Here is a 21,813-nt window from a genome sequence, read left to right as displayed (position 1 = left end):
TAGTTCATCATGGGAATGTATTCAAAGGCTATATAGGAAGCCCTGAAAGTATATGCTTCTAACTTAGTTTCTTTTAAAGAAGGAAAGGGTGCTGTATCAGAAACTGCCCACATTCTGTGAGTGGTTAAAGAATGTCGTTGAGCTGGGCACAGCCGTGTGCACCTGCTGGAACCCGAAGGCAGCAGAAGTGCAGGTGTGAGGCCAGCCTGGGCAGCTTAGCAACACCCTGTCTCAAAAAAAATTAAGGCTTGAGATGTAGCTCAGCAGTAGAGCACTTGCCTAACATGCACAAGGCCCTGGGTTCACTCCTGAATACTAAAAAAAACAAACAAACAAACAAACAAAAAACCCTTTATGTAATACATATTGTTGTATAATTACTGTATCAAACAGTAAAAAAAAGTTCAGTCATGTTTGTAAGGACTGGTTCATGTTATCGGTGTAGAAAACATCAGGGTATCAAGAGCTCAACCAAAAAACATTTGTGCATCTCTACTGATTTTTTAAAATATTTTTTAAGCTGTAGATGGACACAATACACCTTTATTTTTATTTGGTGCTGAGGATCGAACCCAGTGCCTCACCCATGCTGTACCACTGAGTCACAACCCCAGCCCCTCTACTAATGTTTTAAGATATTATTTTAATTGTACATATTTATGGAGTACAATGTGATAACTGGTACAGTGTACAGTGCATAATGATCAAATAATTGTACGTATTTATGTGGTACAGTGTAATATTTATACACATGTATACAATATGCACTGATCAAGTATCAGTTCTTCATTATCTCTGGAGCATTTGTTTTGGTTTGATTTTTGCCTTTTTTCTTCTTGGTCATTATTCCAAAATCTTTTGTTGTATAAATACCTATTTTAGCATATGTTCAAAATTAAAAGAGGGGTAAGCCAGTTTTTACTTTCAAAGAGCTCACAGTCTAGTGAAGAGAAACAGAACTGTTATGAGTGTTAGAACCTATGTGCACAGAATGCGGCGGGAGCTGAGCAGAGAAACCCTCATATCTTTGTTCCCATAGCAGCCTTCAGAGATGGGATAAGGCGTGGCATGCACAGGATGACAAAGAGGAGGTGAACAGCTTTGCAAAGCTCAAAGACATGGAGGAAAATTCATATGCTATGTTCAAGAACTGTTAAGTAATGCCTTAAAAAAACTATAAGTTACATGTTTGAATAATAATGAAACTTAAGGACAGAAAGATTAAGAGAGACCAACCGGATTATACAAGAAACTAGCATGGTATCCAGAAGCTTGACCTTAAATCTAATAGCGTAATTCTTCCCAAGGTTCCTTTTTTTTTTTTTTTTTGCTAGTCACTTGAAGAATTAGAAAAGTAGATTTCTGAGCCCCACACCCAGAATTTTAACCAGCAATTTGGGGAGTCTAATGTGAATGGGCCAATACCTTCCAATAAAGAAATCTTCTATAGGTTATACAAAACTGCAGAAGCTTTAAGCAAAAAGTGGCATATCATATTTTGTATTTAAAAAGCTCATGCCGAAACTTGGAGAAGAAAAATTAGAATGGATAAGAACAGAGTAGTGCTCGCTTCGGCAGCACATATACTAAAATTGGAACGATACAGAGAAGATTAGCATGGCCCCTGCGCAAGGATGACACGCAAATTCGTGAAGCGTTCCATAATTTTTTTATACACCATGGAATATTACGCAGCACTAAAAAATGACAAAATCATGGAATTTGCAGGGAAATGGATGGCACTAGAGCAAATTATGCTTAATGAAGCTAGCCAATGCCTAAAAAACAAATACCAAATGTCTTCTTTGATATAATGAGAGCAACTATGAACAGAGCAGGGAGGAAGAGCAGGAAGAAAAGATTAACATTAAACAGAGACGTGAGATGGGAGGGAAAGGGAGAGAAAAGGGAAATTGCATGGAAATGAAGGGAGACCCTCATTGCTATACAAAATTACATATAAGAGGTTGTGAAGGGAATGGGAAAATAAACAAGGAGAGAAATGAATTACTGTAGATGGGGTAGAGAGAGAAGATGTGAGGGAAGGGGAGGGGGGATAGTAGGGGATAGGAAAGGTAGCAGGATACAACAGTTACTAATAGGGCATTATGTAAAATTGTGGATGTGTAACCGACGTGATTCTGCAATCTGCATTTGGGGTAAAATTGGGAGTTCATAACCCATTTCAATCTAATGTATGAAATATGATATGTCAAGAGCTTTGTAATGTTGTGAACAACCAATAAAAAAAAAAAAAAGAACAGAGTAATACCAATTAGGAGAACATAGCAATGGTCCTGCTGAAGTTCGGTGAGGGCTAACCTAGTGGAAGAGTGTTGGTAAAACCAACACTTCAGATGTAGGAAGAATTGGAAGTCAGAGCTGGTGAAGAGTTGTAGTCCCAATGGAAGGGAATTCCTACAGGGAAGGAGGAACAGTCTGGAGCAGGAAGCCTTGGAAGGTCAAGACAGAAGTGCACACGTTAGACATGGAAACTTTTGAAGCCTCAGGTTTGAGTGAGAGCACTCTCGTTGACTCTCGGCAAATCCAAGAGCGCCGTCTTTCCTCTTTCAAATCTGGGACTGCGTTTTATTTATTTAAAAGAATAAAATTCACCTTAATATAGTTGCAATAACAAATGAGTATTCATTTTCCTGTTTTTTATTTGCCAAGGTTATCTGTGTTCGTAACCTCTTCCCTCCAAACCTTAGATTGAGAAGGAGTGCAGACAGTGGAAGGCTGATTGGCTTTAGAGCCAGTGACATTGGACAAGTCACCTGCCGTTTCTTGAGTTTCATGTGTTTCCTTTTCATCTTTCCCTTTAAATGGGTCTGTTTTGAAGAATGTTTGACCAATGTCAGGAATGTCATTGTAACGTAGTAGTTAAGAGCACAGACTCCAAAGGCACACTGCTGCTCTATGAATCTGGGCTCTGCCTCATTGCCTGGGTGCCTTAGTCCCCTCCCCTGCAACAAGAGGATACTGTCAGCCTGTACCCCAGGGTTGCAGAGGGCTGGTGAGTAAATGCACTGAGGCACTTTGCTAAAGGAACCTCATAGATGGAAACCTCTGGGTCCGGGCTGCCGTCGCCATCAAACCTTGTCAGCTATTTCGGAAGCTGATGGCTCCTTGAACAGTAAAGACCAGCTCAAAAGTAGCCTGAGTCTGAGAGTGCCATTGCTGCCAAGTCATGCTGGTTCTTCAAGATGGCTGACTTGCAGCCTGCAGGGTCAGAACGGGGTGGGGGTGGGGTGGGAGTGGGGGTGGGGGTGGGGGTGTTAGGCTTTCCTGAGTGGAATCCATTGTGGTCAGCAGCACCAGGAGCACTGAGTATCTGAACAGCTCGTACTTTTAACAATTAGTGTTGAAGGGGACAGATGTAGTTTGTAGGGATTTTAATAATAATTTCCAGAATGAGATTAGCCTGAAATATCCATTTCTTCTGATTTTTTCCTTTCATTTATTAATCCAGAACTTTTGAAATATAGTTCGTACTTTTGGCAATATTGCTATTATATAACTAACTGTATAAGATTTAATTTCTGACAAGGGAGGGAAATCTAAACCATTTTCCAGAATTATTTTTATTATTATTTTTCTTAGATTTTCTTAAGAAAATTCTTACTAATACATTTCCAAACTTGAGATACAATTTATTGGAGGATTTTCTGTTTGTTTTTTGGTACTAGGAACTGAACCCAGGGGTGCTTAATCACCAAGCTACATCCCCAAGCCTTTTTATTTTTTATTTTGAGACAGGGCCCTGCTAAGTTGCCAAGGCTGGCCTCAAACTTGGACCCTACTGCCTTAGCCTTCCAAGCTGCTAGGATTACAGGTGCAAGCCACCAGGCCTGGTATATTGGAAATCTCTACTCTTATCCTTTCTACTGCCTTTTCTACTCTCTCCATTTATTCCAAAAGTATCAAAGAAATGTTCCTCTTAGGAAACTGTTGAATACATTTGTGTTTCATTTGTTTGACTCTTTGAGGTTGGGGGAGGTGGCAAGTGTTGGTCCTCAGGTAAATTTTAAACCTCTGTGGGCCCTTCTAGCATTTTTAGCTGTGCTCATTTGGAGGAAAAAGATCTATGGTTTGAATTTATTCATAGAACATGTTACTAGCAACCAAAATGAATCATTTGGGATTATAGTTTATGATTGAATAAGAATCGTTTTGGAAATATATTCTTTTGTGAATAAGTAACAAAAATCTAAATTTCATTGCCAAACTAAAGACACTCACATGTTGAAATGCCTAAGTTTAATAATGGGGTCTGATTTCTGACCTTCATGCTTCTTTCTTCTGTTTTATTTATTATCACTATTTTTTTTAATTTTCTCTTAATCCTTTTATAAATAATTTTATTTACCAGGTTGGTTTAATCATTGTCATAGAATGTAGTTTTTCAACATTCAGTACATCCAAATTCAATAGCCTAAAAAATCCAAACTAGGAAGATTTTGTTGCTCCCAGCTAATCTTATCATATAATATATATATATATATATATATATATATTTAATGGCTTTGTTTGATGTAGCATTTTGGAGAATTCCTACCACTGCTCTTATAGATCATCCTAAATTAGTATTTTAGCAATAGCATTACACTTAAAACTATGTACCCATATTAAATCTTTGAATACAAGTATCGTGGGTTGGTTCTTTATTTTTTTAATATTTTAGTTGTAGATGGACAAAATAGCTTTTGGGTTGGTTCTTTCTTGACAAGGTTGTGAAAGTAACAAATCCTAGACTCAGGTGCTCCTCTGAGCATTACAGTGAACACATTGGGACTCACATTTCTCCTCAGGAGTCAGTTGTCATCGTGTAGTATTGCTGCTATTGCTATTTTTTCCCTTTTGCGCAGTCTCTTGTGAACTCTGCACTCATGGGATCCTGCCTCAGCCTCCCCAGTAGTTGGAATAACAAGTATATGCCACCACACCCATCTATCAGATAGAGTTTAGAGTTTACATTTCCACCTTATTATCGCCAGAAGGCAAATGTTTGTTAAAGAGAACTTAAAAGCAGCATCTTTTTCCCACTTAAACAATAGCCTGGTTCTTTCATGAACTGGGTATTTCTCTGGTACTGGCAGATTCTAACAGATGCAGGAGTAAGAGGAGGAGCTCTTGTTAGAATTTTCAACTGCTTCCATTTAGAATAACTCTACATTTTCATCCATTCCTTGCTAAAATAAAGAATTGGCTTATCAGAGAAATTATTCTGGTTACACTAAAGGCACGTACATTCATGTTTATTTCTACTTTCCCAGTTTGTATTTAACAAGATTGGATTTTAGACGAACAGGACGAGTTTGACTATTAGAAGATTGGTTAGAAGTTGTCAGTTCACGTCCCCACGTCCCCGTTCTTCCTTTTGCTGTGTGTTCACAGTGCTCGTTAGTGATCCTGTGTAACATGTCCGTGTTTGCCAGGTCTCCTGCAAGCGCAGAGCCTTCTAACACAGCTACCTCAGCAGAGCCAAGCCAGCCTCCTGCAGCCGCAGCCCAGCACCACCCTCGCCTCCCAGGTCAGCTCTTTGTTTTTTAACGTCGTTTTGAGAAATTTTTGGACTATTTTAACTTAATAAAAAGAATCCAGTTTTCAGAAACTAGTCAAAAATTCAAATCTGGCTTGACAAAGCAATGCTATCAAATTGATGTGGTATTTGAAAATTTTCAGAGTCCCTGTTTTCTCATAGTTCATAAGGAGTAACTGTTAGCAATAAATGAGTAATGAATTTTGGCTGTTTGTTACACACACACTACGTAGACAGTAGATATTACCACTTTAGCTGGAAACCTAATGCCTCAATTAAAATCTGTCATTGTCCTTTGCCCTTTCTCAGAAACTGCAAAGAGGTCTCAGTGCTCTCTTGTCTCAGTGCTTAAATGTTACTTTAGCTCATTTTTATTAGCCCATATACCCATACAAAATTCACAGATCTTCTAGAAGGTGTATAGAAGTGTAAGCATTGACCTACCTTCTTCTAACCTAGCAGTCACTTTGAACATGTCTGTCTTTTAACCTCTCAGAACCTTAGTCTACTCACCTGTAAATTGGCTGAACTGGCTCACTCTGAATCCCAGTTCTGGGTCTGATTCTATATCTAAAGTATAAAGATCAAAACTTACTACTAGCACATTGCCAGACTTGGCAGAGTTCAACATCTATTTGTAGTAAGAACCCTTTCCTGTCCTAGTCCTACTAGGAGGTAACTTTAAAGTGGGGAGGGGCATGCTGTAGGAATGCCGCTTACCAGATTAAGAAAAAGGAAGAGAAATCAAAAATCCCACCCATATCTTACCTAACAATGAAAGCCTGACCACCTTCCTTCTAAGATTATAGCAAGACAGGGTGACCACTGTTGCCACTATTTATAGTGCACTGATGAACCTAGCAGTACAGTAGCACAAGAAAAAGAAGGACAGTCAGGCACGGTAGCACACGCCTATAATCCCAGTGGCTCCAGAGGCTGAGACAGGAGGATTTTGAGTTCAAAGCCAGCCTCAGCAACAACAAGGTGCTAAGCAACTTGGTAAGACCCTGTTTCTAAATAAAATACAAAATAGGGATCTGGGATGCTGGGGATTTGCTCAGTGGTTTAGTGCCCCTGAGTCCAATCCCAGGTACTCTCTCCCAAGCCCCCTACCCCCACAAAAAAAAAAAAAAAAATAGAAAGAAAAGAAAAAGAAAGGACATACAGAGTTGTAGCAAGTATGTAGCATACAAAGTCAATATACAAAAGCATTTATATTTCTGTACACTAACAATGATCATTTGGAAATTGGAATTAAGAAAATATAACAATCTTTAAGGTCTGAACATCAAGAACTACAAAATATTGCTGAATGAAATTAAAGACTTATGGGTCAGAGAGAATTAATATGTTTGTGAGTCAGAAGATACAAGATGTTCAAATGTTGATTTTCCCCAAATGGATAATCAAACCCAGAGCAGTCTTTTTGTAGAAATTTGTATGCTGTTTATGTTTCATATAAACATTAGTGTTTATATGAAATTGCAGAATTCATAGAACAAACAATTTTTAAAGTAAAAAAATTTGAAGGATTTTCTTATGTCAAGAATTAGCTTAAAGGCCAGGTGTGATGGTGAATACTTTTAATTCCAGCTACTTGGGAGGCTGAGGCAGGAGGATGCAAATTCAAGGCCAGCCTCAGCAACTTAGTAAGACCCTGTCTTAAAATAAAAATTAAAAGGGCTGGGGGTGTAGCTTAATAATAGAGCACCCCTAGGTTTAATCCCCAGTTACACAAAAAATTAACATAAAGCTATAGTAATGAAGATAGTGTGGTATTGCAATGTAGATAAAAGTATAGCTCAGTAGCACAGAATAGAGAGTCTAGTAGACCCACATAAATGACCAGCTGATTTTCCAAAGGTATCAAAGGATTTTAATGGGGAAAGGAAAATCTTTCAACAAATGATGCTGAAACAGTTGGCTGTCCATAAACAAAACAAAAACAAACCTTTAATGTTATTTAAGTACCTAGACTCTTATTTCATACCATATGCAAAGATTAATTTGAAATGAGTCATAGACCTAAACTTGCAGAAGAAAACTTGGGGAACAATTGTTATGCCTTTGGGTAAGGCAATGATTTTGTGAAACAGTGCACAAAGCATTAACCATGAAATAATAAAATTGATTAATTGCATAAAAATTTAAAGCTTAAGAGGATAAAATGAAAAAGCACAGATGGGGAGAAAATATTCTTAAAACATATCTGGTAAAGAGTTTTTTATTCTGGATACAAATCTTTACAACTCAATAATAACACAACTGGATTTAAGCCAGTGAAGAGGCAAGAAAATTTGAAGCCTTTTTACCAAAGAAGATGTGCAAATGCCCAGCAAGCAAGAAAACATGCCCAGTATCTTGAGTCATCAAGGAAATGCAAATGGAGTATCCCTGCACATTCACTAGAATGTGACCCATGCTTAGTACCAAGTGCCAACAAAAATGTAAAGCAACTGAATGTTTCATGCATTGCTAGTGGTTTTGCAAAGTGGTATACACACTTTGTAAATTAGTTTGGCAGTTTCTTATATGTGTCTTATGACTCCTAGAAATGAAGGCACATGACTGCAGAAATGAAAGACCCATGTATATTGGATATGCAGATAGAAATGAACTTACCCAGTGATGATGTGGTGCCTATTATAGTTTTCTGCTTTATCAGTTCCTTGTAGAGAGCCTTGACTAACGAAATCAAGGTCGGGTATATGACTCATCTGAATTTCACAAAGGGGAATTCATAGTCTTTATCTGCAGCCTTGTTCTGTAATCCTTCACCTGGGCTACTGTTCAACAAGCTGCTGTTCAGCTGAGCAAACAGGATACAAAATAAGAACAGCACTTCCCATTAGTGAGTACTCACAAGAGGTTCTAGAGAGTCCTACTCAGGGCTTGTGAGGAGAACACTAGCCTGGCATTTGTAATAAGAAAATTTAATATTTTCCTTTTTAAGAAAGAGAGGCAGGCAATGGTGCACCAATTCAGAAGGCTGGGTAAGAGGATCACGAGTTCAAAACCAGACTCAGCAATTTAGCCACTTAGTGAGACACCTCTCAAAATAAATAAATTTTGAAAAAGGGCTGGGGATATGGCTCAGTGGTTAAGCACCCCTGGGTTCAATCCCTGGTACCAAAAAAAAAAAAAAAAAAAACCAGACAGGGACTAGAGGTAGCTCAGTGCTAGAGGCTAGAGCACGAGCTTAACATACCCTAGGCCCTGGACTGAGTCTTTAGCACAAAGAGAGATAAAGAAGGTGACAGACTATAATTTTATGTCCCAGACTAAACTTTACATGGATATAAGTAATTAAACAAAATATAAAGAAGGTGGTAGCAGATTATCAGAAGGAAACTTCTCAGTTCAGTATTTGAAATAAGTGGTGCTTTCTCCCATTTGAACTACTGAAGATGCTGGAAGGTAGGAAGAATTCTCAAACCAAATGATCATTTGAAGTTTACGTGCATTGAAGTTAAAAGAAAGAAAGCACATTTGGAAAATTATTTTCATTAATATGATTACACTAAGGCACACACTGCCACATTTGGTAAATGTTTGACAAAATTTAAGAACAAGAATGAGGATATCATTAATATGTAAGTGGGTTAAGGATATAAATCTAGTTCACATCCAAGAAAATGCAGATAATAATTAACACGATTTCTACATAGTAGAAAGTAGTAAGGAATACAAGTTATAGCAGAGTTGACATTGAGTGTATACCATGAGGAACAAAACGTATACACACTTTGTAAATTAGTTTGGCAGTTTCTTATAAGGTGAAATATATATGTGTCTTATGACTCCTAGAAATGAAGGCACATGTCTGCAGAAATGAAAGACCCATATATATTGGTTATGCAGATTTGTTCATAATCACCCAAAGTGGAAATAAAGGAACTGCTGACACCATCCATGTGGAGGAAGCTAGGTGTCATGCGTAGAGACGACAGTAGCATATCAAAACCAGGACATTATTTGTCCATTGCCAGAAAAATCTTGTGAATTGATCTTGAGGAGTTGCTTACACATAGATAACTAGATGTGCAAAGTTTTTCCTTGTGGTATTTTCTGTGTTATAGAATGAAACATAAATGAAAAACTGTCCAGTAATTAAGAAATGGTTAAATAAATTATGACAAAACTGCCTCATACTTTGAAAAAGATAATCTTAAAGACTAAATCACCATAGAAAAAAGTTAAAACATAATATTACCTGAGAAAGTATAATATAAAATCATGTATCACATAATCATAATTACAGGTAGGGTTAAAAAGTAGGCCTGTAGGTAAAAATTTAATAAATACTCCAAATGATGCCTGTTTAAGTTATTTTAAAGTACAGGCAATTTGTTTAAATTCTCCCGTAAAATGGTCTTGATAGTCTTATAATACTGTCACATTTGGAGATGGAGTCAGTCAGATGTAGTCCCTGCTGTTTGCCAATCTGTGTGGCAGTTCATGAGATACATCTTTAAAGAGACATAAGGATCGTGTGCTCACTACAGTTGATGTTATCTGTATGTTTTCAGGTTTTTTCCCTAGACCTGCTTTGCTTACCCTTTGCTGTGATTGCCCCATGCCTAAGCCCAGGCCGGCCGCTCCCAGTGAACTGTGTGCTATACCCTCTATAGTGCTCCCTGGTCATCCTCATTCTCCACAAGTCAACCAGTGTCTTAATGTGTTTGGTTGCAGCACGTCACTGTTGTAAATTAAATGTCTTTTGCTTGTTTGTCATTTTGACCCTTCACAACAGCCAGCAACCCCAACACGCACAATAGCAGCAACCCCTATCCAGACACTTCCGCAGAGCCAGACCACACCAAAGCGCATCGACACTCCCAGCTTGGAGGAGCCCAGCGACCTTGAGGAGCTCGAGCAGTTTGCCAAGACCTTCAAACAGAGGCGGATCAAACTCGGCTTCACTCAGGTAGGAGGAGACCCCCCAGACAGCCTCCTGGTGTGAGTCTAAGGGGCTTCAGGGAGCAGGGTGTCCCTCGGCCATGGTGGGTTTTGATTTGACTATAGATTGTTGTCATATTTAGCATTTGTAAGTTTAGAATGTTATGCATTCAGCTATAAGTTAGTCGTACATTTATAATTTAATGTTAGATAAAACATCCAAGATTCATCCCACAGCCCAGGCCTCTGAAATCACAATTACATTAATAAATTATGAGCGTTTGAAAGATTTTATTGGGGGATGATATAACTGTACTGAAGGTTTTATTATTTGAAGAACATCTGGTTGTGACCTTACTGCTACATTATCGAAGAGTAAAACTTACAGTGTTTATTTATAATAGCTGAAATGGATATGTTTGAAAGGCTCATTTAAAAATAGTTTTTTTCCCAGTGACTTGGGAGGCTGGCACAGGAGGACTGCAAATTCCATGGCCGTCTCAGCAGTTTAGCAAGGGCCTAAGCAACTTAGTAAGATCTGCCTCCAAGTAGAAAGTACAGCACAAAAGGGCTGAGGAATGTAGCTCCATGGTAAAGTACCCCTGGGTTCTCTTCCCAATACCCCCCAAAAAAAAAAGGAAAGAAAAGAATAATAGCTTTTGGGGAAGAGGGTGGGGGTAGACACACACAATCTCTCTAAGCCTGTGTTGAAACCAGTTAATCAAGTAAGAGTCTATTGAAAATGAAAAATACAAATTAATCAAAATCCAAATTAGTTTTTTAATGTCAGCTAGCAGCGGGCTCTCCTATGGAAGGAGGGTACTCGGCAGTCATCTGGGCATCCTCCATTTTCACTCTTGAGCACTACCCTGAGTCATACCTTTTATCAGAGCAGAAGAGTTCATCTGAATGACCTTGGTACACAGTGTCAGAGGTTATTAGGTGGAGGAATAAAACCTGAAGTGTGGGTTGGGTTGGGTGTTTTTATGGAGTCCAGAAAAATCCTAAAATTTTCTTTCCAGAGAATATAGTTATTATTTGGAATTTAAGCCAACATTTATATACTACCCTAATTATTTTGTGTTGAAAGTATGTAATGCACCATCTGCTCTGGTGGATCAAAAATCAAGATGATATCTCTGCTTATAATATTTTAGTTGATGTTTATTTATGTTTTTATAAATGGATTTCTGTTATATTTATTTGGGAATTTATTTTTGTTCAAAGAAAGTACGCATTAGGAACACAATGATTTTTAAAATAGATGTAATTTTAGGTGAAATTTTGTTACATTTTTGAGGAGTTCAGTTATAAAGAAACAAATTACAATCCAGAAACATTTTAGTACTTTTTAAGCACCTGAGTGATCTGACTTGTTTTAAAAATAAAGCTCAAGATTAAACTGGATTGAAAGGATTAAAACTGGATTGATTGAAAGGGTAAGTTAATAAGCTGAAATAGGTATTAGCATGTTTAGCAGTGTGCCCAGTTTTAAGCTATTAGCACAGCATACTCTTGGGTTTCCTGGGAGATTTTTGCTTAAGTGATATGCCAAGGCTTTTATTTTTTAACATTCACCCAAATCATGGTTCACCTTTCTGCAGCATATGACCTGATACATTGCCAGTGTTGTGTGTGTCTGTGTCCCTGTCCCTGTGTCCCTCCCTCTCCAGGTAAAGGAATTCTCCTGTGGGCCTGTGTTCTGCTTTATGGTTCCATCCTGTGTTTTGCATGACCATTCCTTATTTTTCAAAATAACTTGGACATAGCAGTTATAGGAGTTTGCAAGCCTTGATTAGGTGGATAAAAACACACGTACTGCTGCAGCATGAGAAAATCAACTTAGCTTTTAAGTTACTCACCTTTGTTGTAGTTGTGCAAAAGCAGAATTGTATCTGGTTATTATATTAATACACAGAAGGAAAGTTAAACATTATTGAAACAAATCCCTATTCTCTGAGTAAATATACATTATTAGAGCAATTATGTTCTAATTACATAAGTACTTACTTACTAAAGGATTGCTGTGGGTGTTATTACATTATTATAAAGCATGTCATAAGGTATAACACGTTTACAAAATGTAGTAGATTCATTATTTCCCAGTCCCAATCTTTCTTTATTCCTCTTGCTCTTTTTAAAAATATTTAGGGGATATAATATAGTTCAGATCATGTATGAATCAGCTATTTAAAATGTTTGACTTGTGGGGAAGAATCCAAGAGTTTCAAGATCACTTATCCAAGCACATAGCAAAAATTGTGAAAAAATTTCAAAAATTTTGAAAATTGATATGTTAACTAAAGGACATATTGATTTTTATTCCACCAAACAATTTAAGAGTGGAGTAACATTGTATTACAAATCTCAGTTAAATGAATTTGCCGTTTATTGGCATGGTTCTAGTTGATGGCACAGCTTTACCAGACACCAACTGAAAGTATTGTTTTTTTATACTTGCTATGATGTGATGGTTTTTTTTGGTTGTTTGTTTTGTTTTTTTGGTACCAGGGATTGAACACAGGGTTGCTTGTCCACTGAACCACATACACACACACACACACACACACACCTTTTTTTTTTTTTTTTAATATTTTATGTTCTTATTGAGTTGCTTTGGGCCTAAGTTGCTAAGACTGGCTTTGAATTCAGTCTTCCTGCCTCAGCCTCCTGAGCCACTGGGATTATAGGCCTGCACCAGCATACCCAGCTGACATGATTTTTTTGAATAGGTATTTTTTGCTTACTTGTCAAAATTATTACTTTCATGATTAAATATTACAGGTATTTGTAAAAAATTCTTAGTGAATTTTTCCACTGTACTTCAGAAAACATTTTTTGTCATCTAACTGCTACTCAGTGTCATGCTCAAAAAATTGCAAGTTTAAGTTGCCCCAGTTTTTTTGAAACCATAAACTTAAATGGATGGAGTGTCCCGGGTGTGAATGTGGAGCAGCACATGGGCCTAAGATCAGTGCCTGGCCCGCAGCAGTAGACACTCGGGAGTGCCCCTGGTAGAGGAGCGCTCCCTCTGTGCAGCCTGCCCCATCCAGGTCCCTCCCTCCCGTCTAATTGGGAGGAAGGTGATGAGCAGTCCACTGCAGTGGAAGTCACAGCGTCTGCCCAGCACCAACAGAAAGGGAATGTTCTGATGAACTGCAGTTTTAGTTAATTTGATGTTAATGAATTTTAATGTAAATAGCCTTGTATGGCTTGTGGCTTTCATATGGGAGTCCTGGGCTGTAGATGACTTGAAGTTTAAGTATTCTCTATGCCTCATTTTATTCATATTTGTGTTCTGTGAAACTTTTTGTCAGGAGTACTTCACGTGTAAGAAAAGGGAGTTGGGAGGGGAGAATTCTTTCTTTTCCTCAACCACTAACTGATGCAGATGCTGATAACAGTACAGTATCCAGAAGATGATGGGGTGGGTCACAGGTGGGACAGTCCCTGTCACTGAACTAATTGAAATGAGTGGATACCTCATTTAAACTCCATGAGCTTCTGCCTGTTAACATCTGGCCTTTTCCAGCTTGAACAGGGAAAATCCAGCTGGAAGAAAAGCACGTGCACATTTCAAAGGTTCCAGGTGCCTGGTGAAAGACACATTCTGTAATACATTCAGGAATCATTGTTCTCTACAGCCACCAGGTTTCCAGGACCCATGAAGCTTTGACTAAATGGGTCAGACCTCTCTACTGTGAATTTCTATCTCTACAATGGTTACAAAAGTGATCTTTTTGAATACCTGTTTTTGTAACCAACTTTGAAATCCAAACTAAGGGTGAAAATTCCCCCCCCCAAGCTTCCAAAAATACTTTATAAGAAAAAAATAAAAAGAATGAAGGATCATTTGTAATTTTTGAAGTGTGTTATGGGAAGTTTGATTAGCTCAGAAATGCCTGGGGTTTTCTAGACAGTTACACCTAATCCTGGTAGGTGATACAGGTGAATTGATTTTTAAAGATTACTTATATTACTTTGGTTGCATTGATTAAGAATATCACCCTGTTTTAGAGACTTACAGAAGTTTTGGTATCATGATTATCATATAAGATAGCAAAAAGAGATTCAAAATGGAAAGTATATGGGGCAGAGTTGAACACTGACATGGATCAAAGCCCTACAGAGTCCTCCTTTATAATATTGTGCTCAGCTTAGGGGTGGAGCTTGTGCAGGACCCAGTAAAGAGAATGACTTTTGATTCTTTGTCTAGAGCAGTTACTGGAGCATCCCCCTAGAAGGAAGGATTATTAATGAGATGAACCTCTCTTCTTCTCTCCCCATTTCCTGCTCTGGGTTGTGCAGGGTGATGTTGGGCTTGCTATGGGTAAACTATATGGAAATGACTTCAGCCAAACTACCATCTCTCGCTTTGAAGCCTTGAACCTCAGCTTTAAGAACATGTGCAAGTTAAAGCCACTTTTAGAGAAGTGGCTAAATGATGCAGGTAAGTGAGGTATAAAATTTCAATGTTCATTGGAATTTTGTATAAACTATAGAGTTTTAAATTTTTACTGAACAATTATTACTATAATTTTAAAAAATATTTTAGTTATACAAGGACACAATATCTTTATTTTGTTTACTTATTTTTATGTGGTGCTGAGGATCAAACCTAGTACCTCACATGTAAGAGACAAGAGGTCTGTTTCACAATCCCAGCTTACTACAAAATTTTGAAGCCCACTAATCCTGGGAGGATCATAAACTATGGCTATGTAAATCAGAGAGCTAATTCTTTTAAATATTCTAATAATGACAATGATAATAATAAGTAATAATTTTCAGCTTTCAAATACCTGTTGTGTTTGAGCCAGGATTTCGACGTGCACTCAAATTTGAGGAAGAGGAGAAGAAGGCTGTGTAGTTAGATAAAGTTCAGCAGATTTGTCGCTTCTTCCTTGGGGTATTATCATAGAACTTGTTCCTGGTAACACTTCTGCTTTCATTATTAAAGATGGCACATATTTTATACAAAAATTTGGGCTTCTAGTCTTACCTATTTTGTGCCAAGATTTCCTTTTGGAAAATTGGGTTTTGAACCACAGAATGATAAACCATGAGAGCCAAAGGGAACCAAAAAGGTGTCCTAGATTGTGGTTCTCTTTGTAGATGTGAACAAAAATCAGGCCTTTTGAAAACACACCTTTGGTCATTTCAGTAGCCTTGGGTGAGCCATCATAGTCCTTCTGAGTATCCCAGGTGAGAGAGCTGCTGGTCTGCTCTATCTCGTTCTCCATGTAGTAGAAAGAAGTCCAGAGATGAGTGTGCCATACTGTGGGTCGTTAAGCTATTAAATGACAGAACATTATTTTAACTAAGGAATTTACAAGTAGTCTTTCTCTCCCCGCCCCCATATCATACAAATAAAATGAAAGGTCATGTGTAAGATAAATATTATATTAAACAGTCAACAATTTTCAAGAGGCTTTCTCCCTTTTATCCCCTTTTATCGGTTTTATAAAAAGAACAAAACATAAGAACAGAACTGAGAGAGATCTGAGTCAAAACATAGGAATAGTAAACTTCTACATTCTCAGAAAGAGAACCAAAAAAGTAGTGTGGTGGCTCTGTAGCCAGCCATCCTGGGCCAGAGAATACCAGTACGAGCACTGAATCCATGTGGTGTTGTGATGTAGCTTGGGTGAAGACCTCTTATGCTGGGATGTAGTTTAAAATGTTTTATCCGTTTTGTTGGTGGGGTTAACATATGTGTTGTGCACATATGACTCACATCTGAAATCTTATTTCTATTTTATTCATTCTTACAGAGAACCTCTCATCTGATTCAGCTGTCTCCAGCCCAAGTGCCCTCAATTCGTCAGGACAAGGAGTTGAGGGCTTGAATCGTAGGAGAAAGAAACGCACCAGCATAGAGACCAACATCCGTGCGGCCTTAGAGAAGAGTTTCTTGGAGGTCAGTAAGGGTCTGCTTTTCATGTGCACGGAATTATCTGTAGTTAATGTAGGACACTTACAACATAGTGGAGAAAATGAGACAAGGCAGATTATTTACCGCGAAGACAGACCAGAGTACGTGGACTCGAGAGAGTTGGTGGCAGCCATGTTTATGTGTTCTGTGCGCAAGAGTCGGCAGTGACCCACCCGTAGGATGCATGGCAGCTACCTCTATAGCCTAGAGAAGATGGTGGAAAGCACTTCAAGTTGAGGAACTGCCTGGGCTGCACCAGTGAGATACCAGTGGTGGTTGGATTGTAGCATCTGTGTGCCTACAATGGTAGTTTGGGGCCAAATACTAGAGATCTTGAAGTTCAAGATAACTCTGAAGACACTCATCATGTCTTGTGTGTGTGTGTGTGTGTGTGTGTGTGTGTGTGTGTGTGTGTCTCTCTCTCTCTCTCTCTCTCTCTTTTAGTTATACATGGACACAATTTCTTTGTTTTGTATTCAAGTTTATGTGGTGCTGAGGATCAAACCCAGTGACTTACATGTGGGAGACAAGTGCTCTGCCGCTAAGCCCCAATCTCAGCCCCTCTCAGCATCTCTTTTGTACTAGGGAATATTATAATAAAAGCTTCCAACAGAATTCTGACTCCTTTTTTTAATATTTATTTTTTTAGTTGTAGGTGAACACAATATCTTTACTTCATTTTTATGTGGTGCTGAGGATCGAACTCAGGGCCTCACGTGTGTTAGGCAAGCACTCTAACACTAAGCCACAACCCCAGCCCCAGAATTGTGACTTCTCTAGTTCAAAGGATTGAGAGTCAGGTGCAGTGATGGGCACATATATGATCCTAGTGACTTGGGTCACTGAGGCAGAAGAACCAGCCTTGGCAAATTAGACCTTGTCTCAAAATAAAAATAATAGAAAGGGCTGGGGATGGAGCTCACTGGTAGAGCACCCCTGGGTTCAATCCCCAGTATCGCACCCACTCCCAAAATTAATGCACCTTTTATAAATAAATATTATGTCTAAGTATTCAAGAATAGCCTATTCTAAGTTAACATGAGCAGATTCATTAGAAATTGTATCTATATCGAAAGTGGCTAATATGGTCATAAGTTTCCTGACTTCATTTTCTGACTTGCTTTTCTCTATGATTGTTATCAATATCATTTGTTCAAAAAGTTATTCCAAAAGATGGGATTTTTTTCTTCAGAATCAAAAGCCTACCTCGGAAGAGATCACCTTGATTGCTGAACAGCTCAATATGGAAAAGGAGGTGATTCGGGTGTGGTTCTGTAACCGCCGGCAGAAGGAAAAAAGAATCAACCCACCAAGCAGTGGTGGGACCAGCAGCTCGCCTATCAAAGCAATCTTCCCCAGCCCAACCTCACTGGTAAGAGCAGAGATGGCAGATGCAGGCTCAGAGCTCACTTGCGATTTCACAGACGGCTTCTGACGTCAGTTTATTTTCTAACAGACAGGAATTTATTGTATATGTACAGCATTCATATTGAATAAGTGTATATAAATTTATATTTCAGATATTTCCAAAACAGTGAAGTTTCACATTCTAATCCAAGAAGTTAATGGTCTTTCTTATTTTTTAAAATGAACAGTTTTAATTCTTTACCTATTTCATTGCATTTTCATTGTTTTTGTCTCTGGTATAGTTTATTGGGTAACCAATAACTGTAACTATAGTGGTAAATTTTTTTTAGTTATCTCAAAAAAAATTAATTACTCTTGACTTATATGAAGGCCTAAAGCCTAATGTTCTACAGTTATTATAACTGAGTGATAGTAAGTTCCCAGGTAAACTGTGGCCTTGGCTGTGCTCAGGCAGTCGCCTCAGACCTTCACTCTCACACGCGTGGTTCTTCATAGACTACCTCCTCGAGTGACTCCTGCTGTCCGCACTCAGGATGGTGTTCCCAGACGGAAGGAAATGTAGGAGCCACATGGCTCCCCTGATTTCTAGGGCAATCATAAATGTGACTGCCCCTGTGCCCCTGAGGGTTCAAAAGGTAAAGATTGTCGAGTTTGCATTTCTCTTTCCTTTTTTGTTAATTTGTTATTTAAATAACATGGCATTTAGGAAGGTGTTTTAACCTAAAGTCAGCATTAAAAGCACATGTTTGGTTCTTAAATGGCGCGGCTAAAACCTTTAAGTTAATGAGATAGCTGTTATGAAGAAGATGGGCATTAGGTAAGTTTTATTTTGTGTATGTGACTATTTGTTGTTTCACATTTATTTGTATTAGAAAGAAGGCAATATTTTTTATATAAAACTCCAGAATTATTTTGTTATTTCAAAAAGAAAGTTTTTTAAACATTTGCTTTGCAGTCTTTTTGTATGGTATCAAAAATGAGACAATCTTGCCCCCACAGAATCAAAAGTAAAAGTTATACAAGAACCTCAGATTCCTGATCCTGCCAAGTCGTTTTCTTGTTTAGGTAAAGTGGATAATTAGTATACCATTTCTTACTGACTTAGCATGTATCTGACTCAACATTATTGAAACCTAAGCATGTCTCAAGGTTTGAGTTTGAGTGCTTTCTTTGTGTCTTTGTGTCTGGCCTGTAGGTGGCAACCACACCAAGCCTTGTGACAAGCAGTACAGCAACTACCCTCACAGTCAACCCTGTACTCCCCCTGACCAGTGCCACAGTGACCAGCCTCTCTGTTACAGGTACGCAGTAGCCACACTTGTGGTTGTCAGCACCTAGTCAGCCTGTGATAAGTTTCCCTGATAGTCTGCCACTAAATTGTCAATTAAGGCTCCAACTAAAGACACATATTGCTTTTTAAAAAAGTTATTTATGGTCAAATGCCTGGGCACTTGCCCATAATTCCCACCGCTCAGCAGGCTGAGGAGAAGGATCACAAGCTTAAGGCCAGCCTGGGCAACTCTGGAAGGCCCTTTTCAAAGTAAAAGAGCTGGGGATGTGGCTTGGTGGTAGAGCACTTGCCTAGCATGTGTGAGGCCCTGGGTTCAATCCCCAGTGCCACAAAGAAAGTTAGTTTTCTATATGAAAACCTGAACTTCAAAAAAGATCCGGTATGATCAATTTTAGTAGGGAAAAAACAAACACTTTCACTCAAGGATTTTCTTACCTCTTCTTTTTTTTAAACATTTATTTTTTAATTATAGGTGGACCCAATATCTTTATATCATTATTTTTATTTTTATGTGGTGCTGAGGATAGAACCCAGTGCCTCATGCATGGTAGGTGAGTGCTGTACCTCTGAGCCACAATTCCAGCCCTTCTTACCTCTTCTTTCCCACATTAGTTCACCTCCTACATTGTTCCCAGCATTATCTTTTAAAAACACAAACATTTTTTTCACAACAGTCCTTTCTTCACAGACCTTTAATAGCTATGGCTTTTTGTATTCAGCAAAACCTCCAAATTCATCAGTTCATAGATTATTTTCATTCTGGACCTTGGCCCATTCCAACCAGCACATGGGAGGCCTCCATCTATACCTCTGTATACTTTCTTACAGCCTGAAATGTCTGTCCATTGTAGTCTGCAGTTTTGGTCAGATTACAGGTCAATTCTTTTTAGAAGTGTTCTTTAGCTTGCCAAGGAAGCTGTTCATTGCCACTTACCTGTATTATATTTTAAAAACCTGCCTTTCCCAGTGGGCCTTTGTACTTCTCAGAAGATCTCAGCACTGTGTTCTTTTTGATGCCTACCTGACTCTCATGGTAAAATGAATAAATGCTCTTTTCTCCTTTTGTCCTCCTTTAAGAAACAAATTTCCCAATACATTTAAGATGACTTCATATTGTCATCAAATATTTCCATGACACATGATGTATAAGATATGCCATAATTACTCACCAAGTCAGTGACATGCTAGTAAGTCACTGGGTGGTTTGTGATCTTTCACTATCAAACTTGATTTGACCTAGAATTGAGGTCTTTGGTTTTCTTCACTCACATTTTCAACTGTGTTAACATGATATAAAAATTCAAAATGGCTTTATGCTTTATTACATTTCTAAGTTATTAGAAAACCTTATTTTTTTATTTTAAATAGCACTTGTTGAATTATTTTGAGTGTTAGATCTTTTTGAGAATTTGAAAGCTAAGGACTTTTCCCTCCCTCCCATAAAATAGACATACTCACAAGTTTTAGTAAAGTCTAAGGCAGTGTGTATGTGATATCCCCCGTCAGTGTCCTCCCTGTCTCCAGCTATTCATGGGTGCCTTAGGAGCCTACACACTCCAGGTTCAGAACCTTTGGTCAGTATGTCCACACTATTCAGTACTGCGTCTTGCTAAGCAAACTGTTAGAGGCAGATTGGCATTGTGCTAGGCATCAGCAAAAGTGCCTGCCTCTGATAAACTGTCTCACCCTACTCCAGTTATCTGGAAATTGTGAACTGGACTTCACCTTCCCAACTAGTTATAAATCACACTGTGTTAGACCTAAAGATAATTCATTTTCTGCATAGAGATTCCTAATGGTCCAGATATTAAAAACACATAGCTAGGGCCAGGTATAGTCCCATCAACTCGGGAAGCTAAGGCAGGAGGATCACTGGAGCCCAGGAATTCCAGGCCAGCCTGGGCAATATTATGAAAACCAACTTTAAAACACACACACACATACACATACATATTTACCGATTTCTTAAAATGTGAAAAAAAAATCAAAGTAATTTTAAGAATCTGTATATACTCAAAATTAATTGTAAACTGTAAATTTGTATCCATTTTTGGATCACATTTTCTTGAATTCAGTTACTCAGCCCATGTATGTGGATTTAATTGTAATTGTTTTATGAAAAGTTGATAACTCTTCTTGGAATGAGGAATTTTTTCTTTAATTATTAAGAAATTTATCTTACAGAAAATTCAAACAGGGAAAAACATCACAGCAAATACTATTCTTGCTTTTTCTTCAAAATGTTTTATACATAGAGTCTCAGTGATCTTCACCCATTGTGGTATTCACATCCTTATTATGATACCCTAAGTAGAGGACCCAGCTGTGCTGGGCCTGGACATTTGCCCCACAGAAACTGTGAGATGATGAATCATGTTGTTTTAAGCTACTGAATATGTGCTACTTTGTTATACAACAATTAAAAGTAAATATAATAATATGTTTGCCTAGGTATTGTACAAGGCCAGCTCATAATTGAATCTACAGGAGAAAATGTAATCTCATAGCATTTTTGCATTATAAAAAGATTACAAGAATTGGAGTCAAATGGGTTTTGCCTTCTTATCAGCTATTGCTCAAAGTCATGCCCCATTTTAATTTGTTATTCCTCTTTGGACTCTTTCTTTCTTATTTAACCTCTTTTCCTTGGACATTTCTATATGCCTTTTCTTTTTTTCTGTTGACAAAGAGTAGTATATTCCTTTACCACGCTATTTATTAAGGACATCAAGTGTCGTCTTTGTACAACCTGTCTAATGCAATCCATCTCCTTCTTGC

General features: G+C 38.1%; 1 protein-coding gene and 1 non-coding gene across 2 annotated transcripts in view; both read left to right on the top strand.

The window, feature by feature from the left end:
• Positions 1-21,813, top strand: part of Pou2f1 (POU class 2 homeobox 1) — a 141,213-nt gene that overhangs the window by 108,150 nt on the left and 11,250 nt on the right. The window contains exons 9-14 of the mRNA XM_026380164.2: positions 5,439-5,533; positions 10,296-10,469; positions 14,750-14,891; positions 16,216-16,361; positions 17,569-17,748; positions 18,940-19,045. Coding sequence (XP_026235949.1) covers positions 5,439-5,533; positions 10,296-10,469; positions 14,750-14,891; positions 16,216-16,361; positions 17,569-17,748; positions 18,940-19,045 — 843 coding nt within the window. The remainder of the gene's footprint in view (positions 1-5,438; positions 5,534-10,295; positions 10,470-14,749; positions 14,892-16,215; positions 16,362-17,568; positions 17,749-18,939; positions 19,046-21,813) is intronic.
• LOC113175837 (U6 spliceosomal RNA) lies at positions 1,563-1,669 on the top strand. The gene has a single exon (XR_003300010.1). It is a non-coding gene; the product is annotated as a U6 spliceosomal RNA (small nuclear RNA).

The sequence above is a fragment of the Urocitellus parryii genome, chromosome 9 (genome assembly GCF_045843805.1).
Source record: "Urocitellus parryii isolate mUroPar1 chromosome 9, mUroPar1.hap1, whole genome shotgun sequence".
Taxonomy (NCBI): Eukaryota; Metazoa; Chordata; class Mammalia; order Rodentia; family Sciuridae; genus Urocitellus; species Urocitellus parryii.
This window is presented reverse-complemented; position numbering and strand designations above follow the sequence as displayed.